This window comes from Microtus ochrogaster, linkage group LG2 (genome assembly GCF_000317375.1).
Source record: "Microtus ochrogaster isolate Prairie Vole_2 linkage group LG2, MicOch1.0, whole genome shotgun sequence".
Taxonomy (NCBI): domain Eukaryota; kingdom Metazoa; phylum Chordata; class Mammalia; order Rodentia; family Cricetidae; genus Microtus; species Microtus ochrogaster.
Genome location: NC_022028.1, coordinates 49,130,960 through 49,140,295, shown reverse-complemented (window position 1 = coordinate 49,140,295; position 9,336 = coordinate 49,130,960). Strand labels below are relative to the sequence as shown.

General features: G+C 49.5%; 1 protein-coding gene across 1 annotated transcript; it reads right to left on the bottom strand.

Annotated features, from left to right (window-relative positions):
* Window positions 1-2,472: 2,472 nt before the first annotated feature.
* LOC101986487 (radial spoke head 1 homolog) lies at window positions 2,473-7,717 on the bottom strand. Its single transcript, XM_013351104.2, has 5 exons — window positions 7,685-7,717; window positions 7,546-7,617; window positions 4,708-4,867; window positions 3,821-3,955; window positions 2,473-2,755 (listed from the first exon to the last, which is right to left on the bottom strand). The coding sequence occupies exons 1-5, from the start codon at window positions 7,715-7,717 to the stop codon at window positions 2,712-2,714; spliced, it is 444 nt and encodes a 147-aa protein (XP_013206558.1). The 3' UTR covers window positions 2,473-2,711.
* Window positions 7,718-9,336: the final 1,619 nt, after the last annotated feature.

Genomic DNA, 9,336 nt, shown 5'->3' with positions numbered 1-9,336 from the left:
GACCGTGTATCTTCTGCCCTCCACCCCAGCTCCAAACACTGCCTTTTGCTGACAGCCCGATTCATAACTGTGCTCACAGAATAAGCAAATAAATATAACCCCTGAGTATAATTGCATATTGTATGGTCTCAGCTGCTGTTTTTAACGTGGTAATGAAATTACCATTTACAGCGTGCTTTATGATATTAATGCAGCCTGCAATTTGTGAAGTCCAGAACTTTCTTGCACTTACAAAAAACATTTTGTCTTAAGATCTCCTGAGTAAATTGGGAGCATGGGGACCATGGGAGAGGGTTGAAGGGGAGGGGAAAGGCAGGGAGGGGAGCAGAGAAAAATGTAGAGCTCAATAAAATCAAAGAAAAAGAAAAAAAATACAGTTGAAATGCCACTACAGAGAGGGACATGCTCTAGCCCCAGCAAGCAGCAGAACTTGGCAGTTTTGGCCATGCAGTTCTGGCTTTATAGTCAAGAATAGAAGAAAGAGGTTATGGAATCTCTCTGTGTGACTAAGAAAAGCCTCTGAGGCCAGGTGTATGTCAGAGGTGTCTCTACATGGAGGTCCCAAGGTTGAAGCCTGGATTGCCATGGAGACCACAAATGTCGCAGATCCCAGAGCCATTGGATACCTGCTGAGGAGGTCGCTAACAGGGAGTGGAGTCTGTCCAAGAGAAAGGAGTGTGTTGTAGTCACCAAGGTTGAAAGAAGTTGGAGATCTGAAAAGCATTCTGACATCAGACATGGAGATGCAGAATTTGGAGTTTTCCCAGCTGGTTTTTAGTCTTATTTTGGTCCAGTATTTCCTCACTATCTCCCTTTTCTCCATCTTGGAATAGTAATGTATGTCCTACGCTGTTATATGCTGGAAGTATGTGATTTGTGTTTTATTTTTTAGGGGTCTACAGTTAAGAAGAGATTCTATGAATCTCAAAAGAGACTTTGGGACTCTTAAACAATGTTGAGACTGTGATAGACTATGGAGACTTTTGAAGTTAGACTAACTGCTTTTTACATTATGCTATGGTTACAAGTCTGTGGGGGCCAGGGAGTGGAATGTAGTGGTTTGAATAAAAATGGCCCCTCGTGGGGAAAAAAATATTTCATCTTGCATTTTTCATAAGGCTCACAGAGTCCAGCAATTTGTGTAATCTGTTTTTATATACTCTTAAAAGCCCGAATTGTAGGAAATTCCTCTCTGATAAATCTTTTACTCGAGATGCCCTGTGGATCACTGTGAGGAGTTTGACGGAGTCACACGGTATCAGTAAATCTCCACATCTGTGTACATACAGTGTTGTGAGCACCACATCTGCATTGCCTCATCCAGCTTCTGAGAGTCACAAGGGAAAAATTACACAACACAGAAACACACACACACACACACACACACAGCTGGCTTCCCACACAGTGGGGACCTGAATCTGCGCTCTGAACTGTCTCAGTCTTTGGATTAGACCACAGCATCCTATGGAAAGTGACCTCCCACCCAGTGTGGCCTATGACCCAGAAACCTCTGCACCCCTGAGAACCTGAACAAATGCACACGCGGGTTTCCCCAGACTTGCTGAATCACAGACTCGGAGGTTTCCAGCCATCTGTGTTTCCTCTCAAGGTGAGTTTCCCACATGGAGAGGGAGCCTGCACAAGAGCTTCACATCAGCATGCCACAGTGTCACCATCACTCCATCCCTCGATCCCTCGATCCCTCCGCTGTTCCTGGTGGCTGCCCATCGGGCAGGTCAAAGCACTGGCTGTCACGGCTGCAGCATGCCGGTTAGACATTGTGCAGAGTACGGAAGATGGGTGGGGTGACTTTAGGGGCTGAGAACCTGAAGATCTAGGGGTACACTACTCTGACATGGCGTCCTCTCCTGGGATTTAAGGCTTACTGTGTGACGCAAATATTGAGAGAAACACACAATCATCGTCCATTTTGCTAACGGAGGCCTGAGCAGTTAGCAGTAAGGATGAGTCAGCCCTATGGAAACCAAAATGCTTCCAAGGTCTGCTGCAGTGTCTCCAGGGAATGAGAGACGGGACAATGGACACTGCCACTCCCTAGCACCCTGTCCCCCAGAGTCGAGGGGACAAGGACAAGAAATGCACTGGGCAGTACTGGGGAGCTCTGGAGGAACTGACCGCCCCTGCCTCAAGAGGAGGTGAAACTGTGTGGGACAGGGCTTCGGGGCTTCTGCTTTAGCCCCCAGGAACAATGCTGGGGAAAGGGAGCAGCTCAAGGGAGCGAAGGGAGACACCAACTGTGAGTCCCTAAGTCACTTGGCCATGAACAAGACGGGAAACTGCAGTTGCCAAAGAACCTGAAGGGGGCGCTCACTACCAACGCCTGTGCTCAGCCTGAGGCAGGGACCCTGCTGGGAGATGAAAGCCCAAGAAGAGGGCGGAGAAAGAGCGCAGACAGCCTTCTTACAGGGCCTGGGGCACACTCCAGAAGCCGTGTTTTATGTGTGGTGCACACCAGAAGTCCACAATCCTTCACCCTCTCCACGAAATGATGCCCACAAGCAGCTGGAAACCAATCCACAAAAGCTGTGGCGGAGGCTCCTTCACAAACACTGAACACTGAGAGATTTATTTCCAACTGCAAAACAACTTAACTGGGAGAGAAAGATTGATGGCTGGTTGGCGCCAGCCCCAGCTGCCCGGAGTTAACTGAGGCCGGACTGGTGTGCCCCTGTTCCTCCACCTCCTACGTCTTACTCCTGGAGGTCTGACTGCTCTTCGTCAAAGTTTGCATTTCCTGGGAAAGAAAGAAAACGCAAGAGAAACATAAAAGTTAATGATAAAGATGATTACAGGTATTTAAGCATTTACCCCTGTTTTCTGCAAGCATTCAAGTCCCTGGGCTAAGGGAGGCTGCCTCTTAGGTGTGTTATTACAATGTTCACATTAGTTATTGCTGAAAAAAATCTAAGTCCGTGTGTGTATTCCCACCAGATATGTAGAAAACCAGTTTTGCCTGATTTTGTTGTTTCCGATTTTTTTTTTTTAAAGAATGGGAAATACATTCATTCTTAATTTACAGCCAAAATCAAATCAAAAGGAGTGCTGTATTGGTTTCAATGAAAATATCCCCCATAGGCTCATAGGGAGTGACACTTTTGGAGGTATAGCATTGTTGGAGGAAAGTGTGTCACTGGGGGTGGGTTTTGAGGCTTCAGAAGCTCAAGCCTGGTCCAGTGGCTCACTCCTCCTGCTGCCTGGCCATTTGGATGTAGAACTCAGCACCATGTCTGCCTGTTCACCACCATGCTTCCCACTGTGATGACCACAGACTAAACCTCCGAACTGTAAACAACCCCTAACTAGATGCTGAGGTCATGGCATCTCTAACTAAGACAGGTTCTTATCCCATGCTGCTACCTTTAGCCAGGGGAGCAGGCAACCTCGGGTGCACAGGCTGTCCCTAAGAACAAGATCAGATTTACCCTAGGAGGCAAGAACCCCACCTGATTAAATCAAAGGGGTCCTAGTGGGGAAAGATTTTTCCAAGACTCTAGGAACCTTCTCTGTGAACTGCAGAGGTGTAAGTTTTCAGATTCTCTCTAAACCACTGTGACAGAACTGCTCCCGACACGTTTAGTTCTGAGGGGGAGCGTTAAGAACCAGTCCCACCAGGCCAGCTCCTGCCCTGGTCAGGCTCAACTGGCAGACAAACTGGACTTGAGCTGAACTTAGGCTGGTCTCTCCAGGCTCATTCAGGTCCCTCAGCACAGTGGAGGAAGGAGAAGCCTGCCCCTCCCGCGGTGTGTGGCTAGCCTCGGGTACACAGGCTCTGTCCACTCCACAGGGCATGTGTTCTTACCCTGGTCCATGTCATAACCGTTCTCTTGACTCTCCTGCCGGAACGTGTCCATGTCTTCCTCGCCGGTCCTCATATCCATCTCGCCCTCAAAGCCTTCTGGCAGACCCTGGGTTTCATCTGAGGCGTCACCCATACCTGGGATGAAGACAGGATGGAGGATGGATGACAGGATGGGGTCACCAGGGAACAGGAGTGCAGGCATGTGTGTCAAGTGGGTCCCCTGGTCTGCTCAGCAAGGTCTCCTGGTCCTGACCACAGGGCCTCCTTTCCTAGCCCAACGCTCCAGCCCAGGCCTGGCCATCAGATCACCCTGCCCCATCTCCCAACTTTCTCCACGAGACCACTGTACAATGGGCACAGAAATGCTGCCTTGTCCTTCTTCCCACAGGGACATGTGACCCCATTTGCTATCGGCAGTCATGCCCACAGAGGCTCTGCCAAGGAAACTCTGGTTACTGGGGAATCGCCCAAGGTTGCTGAGGCCTTACGTCATAGCTGGACATTCCTTCCAACCAGCTGGTCTGCACGTTTCCCCTCTGTTCCCTGGGAGACTCCCATCCCAAACACTTGCCCTTATAGTATCCTGCACCCAAACTGACCCAGAGGCAATTTTCCAGAGACACCAGCTGCACCAGGTCTGAGGACAGGTGTGTATGTCCCTAACAACCTCAGGGAACTTGCTCTGCAACCCTAGCCCTGACAAGCCCAGGGCTCTTGCCCTGACAACCCAGAGATGCTTTTCCTGACAACCCCAGGGCACCTTCCCTGACAATCCCCCTGGGGTGCTTGCCCTGACAACCGCAGGGTGTTTGCCCTGACAATCCCCCGGGGCGCTTGCCCTGACAAACTCAGGGTGACTGCCCTGACAACCCTGGGATGTTCTGTACCAGCAGCTCCCGGTGCTTCTTCCTGGCCTGGTCCCTCAGCAGGAGGCTGTTCCTCAGAGAGGGTTGGAGTCCAGAGGGCCAATTCTGTGATTTTGAGAGCTTTCCATTTTGGAACGATACTCACTAATGTCTCCTCTTCCTCCTCCTCTTCTCCTCTTTCCTATTTTAAGTACAAAAGTATGAAGTCATCAACATTGTTATCATTATTTGGTCTGGAATATTAAATGACCCCAGGGAAAAGGTGGGCTCTGAACTGGGACTTGAAGCTTTCGGGCAACACCATGTCTGACCAGAGCAATTGTGACTGCTGGTGGCATCATCTAAGGACTGAAGACAGATCTTGTATGAGCCAGACAAGACAGGAAGCCGCGGAGCATAACCAGGACACTGTGAGGGGCTCTCGGGCTCGGCATGTACCTCAATGGCTGAGGATAACCGAGGAGACAAAGTTTCTCAAACCTTGCTTCACTCCAGTCCCGGGCTCTCCATGTAAGCCCTAAAGCAACACCTACTTAAGAAAGCCCTAAGAAGCCCAAGATGTCCGCATGGTGGCAGGGAAATGCACACACACAGGGCACACACACACACACAGGGGCACACACACAGGGCTCTCCTGGCATGGGCACAGAGACCAAAGTCAACAAAAGTGGACTGGGAGGTCAACATTCATAAACGGGTAATTCCTCCAGGGATTGGAGTTAACATGTCATTTTTTTTTTCAAACATATCTGTCAACTCCTCATTTCTGTAGTTTTCTTAAAAGTTCCAGAGATCGGAACAGCGACCTAATGAGTCTACAAAACCTCATGGCCACAGGTGGGGACAGCTGTAGCTGTAGGCGGAACCCCAAACATCTGCTCGCTCACCCGGAAATAGCTTTCCATTCAGCAGGACGACACAAGCACTCAAGGACCATGGTGCCCAAGCCCGCCCTGTCCCGGAGTCCCCCTAAAGGCTCTGAAACACACATGCTGGCCCCACCACACTGCTTCTAACTCAACCGGTCAGGCTTGGTGCCTAATAATTTGCATAGGTTCCCAAGCGACCCTGAGGTTGCTAAGCCGAGGACCAAACTCTGAGAACGTGGTCACAGAACACCTGTGCTCTGGCAATAGCTGAACCTTCCCCAAGTGGCAGATGTCTCTGCAGTTGCCAGCGTAACTGATGGCTCATAACCTGAGTCCCTCCCAAGGGACTGACCTCCTCCCGTCGGGAAAGCCACAGAGCCGTAGAGGGCACAGCACACCCTTCCCCCAAACAGCCCACACCTGCTGCCTGGTTCTGGTTCAGGCCGGTCCCAGCTTCAGGGCTGTCCCAGCACGGTCACCTTCTGTTTCCCTCCAATCCTGCTTCCTTCACAGCTGCTCCTAAGGCACCCTCAATAAACCATGGCTGCGTGCCTCAGAGTGTTGAGGTTGACTTTCTCTGTATTGTGAAATGAACTGTGTGCGACCCTCTGACAGTGTGATATTGTCCTAGCCCCAGGACCTAAGAACATGACCTATTTGAAGATTAGGTAATTCCAGTAAAAACGAGGTCATTAATACAGGCAGGATTTTCGTTCCTTTTGCGTAATTGTGTCAAAATACCTGAGAGAAAAACTTCAAAGAGGGAAGGAGTATTTGGGCTCCAGGGTTCAGAGGGTTCAGACTGTCACAGTGGGACAGTTTACAGCATGATCCACAGGAAACGGGGACGGGAACAAACAGGAAGGGACCAAGGGGAGACCTAGCACCCTGAGATTCATTTTCTACCCCCAGGGATGCATTTCCTCCAACTGTGTCCCACCTCCTAACATGTCCAGAATTTCCCCCAACAGCCCCACCGTCTGGGATCAGCATGCATTCATGGGGGCAGGGAGCATTTCTCATTTAAACCAGAGCAGTTGATAACGTGGGTATACCAGGGAGAGGCCCTAAAGTGCTTCTGTTAAGTGAAAAGCAAAATGCTGAGTCAAGAAAGGAGAGACCTTACACTGAGTGTGCTCTTCCTCTAAAGCCCCACTCCTTGCTGCGGTGGACCCCTATGCCAGCCCAGCTCAGACAACACCCTCCCCCCGACCTTCCCTCCATTCTGCTCTTCCAGACCACTGCTGAGGCTTACAGTTTGATGTCCCTTGAGGCAGTTTTCTTTTAAACTCTATAATTAAGTTGTCCTTAATCAGAAAAAAAAAATTTCCAAACTTCTTACAGCAGGAATAAATAAGTCCAAGACCCAAACTAGTACTAAGACCAGGAAATTTTACTAACCCTCCAGCTATCTCCAGGTATAGTCAGACATTAATACACACACAGACATACACACGTACATACACACACACAGAGACACACACCTGTGCCTGAGTGTCCACATCAGGAGCTCACACAGACACCCTCATACACACACACACATACACCTGTGCCTGAGTGTCCACCTCAGGAGCTCGCACACACACACACACACACACACACACATACACACACACACCTGTGCCAAGTGCCTAAGCACAATGACACTGATGCCAGTCAAAGAATGCCAATCTGGTGTTAACATCTGTGTCAAACGCAGCAGAGGAATGTATTGCTAACTAGGCTTTAGGAGCGGTCGCCCACAGAATGTGAAGAGCCACCTGACATGGGTGCTGACGGTTCCAGCATTCAGACGCCATTCTGGGACTGACACCTGCCGGAACTCAAGGTTAGCCAGTTCCTAGCCACAAAATCTAGCTCTGACCCCACAGGCATTGTGAAATGACACCGATCACTTCAGCAGTAGAGCTCCTAGGAGCATGCTCAGAGCCAATCCCCTTTTACCTAGTGGGGTCAAGGTGACCGGGCAGATGCGAATTCTTCAACTTACCACATCTGTTAGGCGATATTCGCCATGCTGCTCACATCCGATGTCAAACACGTACTTTCCAGGACCAACAGGCTACGGGGAGAAAGGATCTCAATGCACTTTATGGTCGACTTCATGGTCGACGTCAAACAGAAAGTACCAAACACTTCCTATGCCAGGCCCAGAGAGCCATCCCGAATGATCACACCGTGCCAAGTCTGAGAGGGGTTACAGATGCTGTGTCAACTGACGGCTAATGGAGCTGTTGGAGGGTTTGTTTCTGAAGGTCTCAGCCATGTTTTACTGCATTTAAAAAGAGTAAGAAATATCTCCACTGTAGAACCTACATAAAATTGGTGCCTAGGGGGCAGATTAGCTTGAGAGAGGCTGGCTTCCAATGCTTTGATCTGTTTGTTGTAACACTGGATTTAGTGCAAAGCATTTGTAAATTATTTATTTACTCGGTGATGGGGGTGGGGTGCACGTGTTTCAGCAAAGTGTGTGGCAGTCAGGGGACAGACGACCTGCCGGAGTCGGTTCTTTCCTGCCACCGTGTGGGACCTGGGTATCAAATTCAAGTTGTCAGACTTGACAGGGGTCCCTTTACCCACTGATCCATCTCATCTCACCAGCTGCCCCCCCCGTGAGATTTTTAAAACAAAAACCTGGTCACAATGACACGCACTGTCACCACTTTGACTTAGAAACCGAGTGTGAGCCACTCCCCAGATTGACAAGTGTTTCCCACGCCACCTGCTGTCAACCTAACGTTTGGCTTCACCTTGAACCATGAATTATGATGTGCCTTCCTTGTTTACCCACATTTGCCGTTGCTATGCCGACACTGTTGTTTGCACAGGCCGTGGTGTGAACGTGATGTTTTGCTGTGTTTTGACACTACGTCTCATTCCGTAGCTCGGGCTGGCTCAAAGTCTCATCACTGGGAGCCATACACCACCATGCTGGGCTGTCAGTTTCCTAGTCATTACACTCCTTCTTATGAAACTAAATCCATGTTTCCTTGGTGAGTCAATTTAGGGGCTCTTTTCTCATTTCTGCATTCGTAGATAGTCACCTGTTTCGATTAGTTTTGTTCACGGTGACATTTAAATATTCCTTCCGGAAAATACCTTTCTCTATTTGCTGAAGGACAAACTAATTTTACTGTTCCCTATCCCTTTTATAAAGTGGTAAAGCAACTGAGACTTTTAAAAATACAACCGTGAGCGGTTCCCTTAGCCATCAGTTGACAGCAGCGTCTGTCACCTTCCCAGACTTTGCCGGGTGATGTGATTCAGAGGGGCATATCCAGTTATCTATTCCCCGGCCTTCCACTGCCCTCATTTCTTCACTCACTGCCAGCAGGGTCCTGACTAAGCAGTCAGGGACTTGTTCTCCCGCTACTCCGCCTCCCGTCCCCATCCCTCCTTGTCAGCAAGGACAGGGACGGGAGAATTTCAGAAACACAAACAAGTGCTTGGAGAATGAACAATGTCTGACCTGGCTCGTAACCAGGGAAACACACAATTTAGAAAGAAAAAAAAAAAAAGGCTTGCACATCAGATTTGGGGGAGGGAACAAAAGCAAAGGATGTAGCGGATAAATCCGATGTCATGAGGACCCGTGATGGGGACTCGGGTTCTGTTGGCGAGGGAGTAAATTGGTGCAGTTTTTCAAGACCACGCACGATGTTCGCGGTGTTTCAGGACATCAGCCCTTTACATTCAGCAATACCAGGATCTAGCTGTGAGGGCGCATCCTGATTGTCCACTTAACAACGCCTGTGAAGGAGGAGCCTCCAGCACAGAAGTG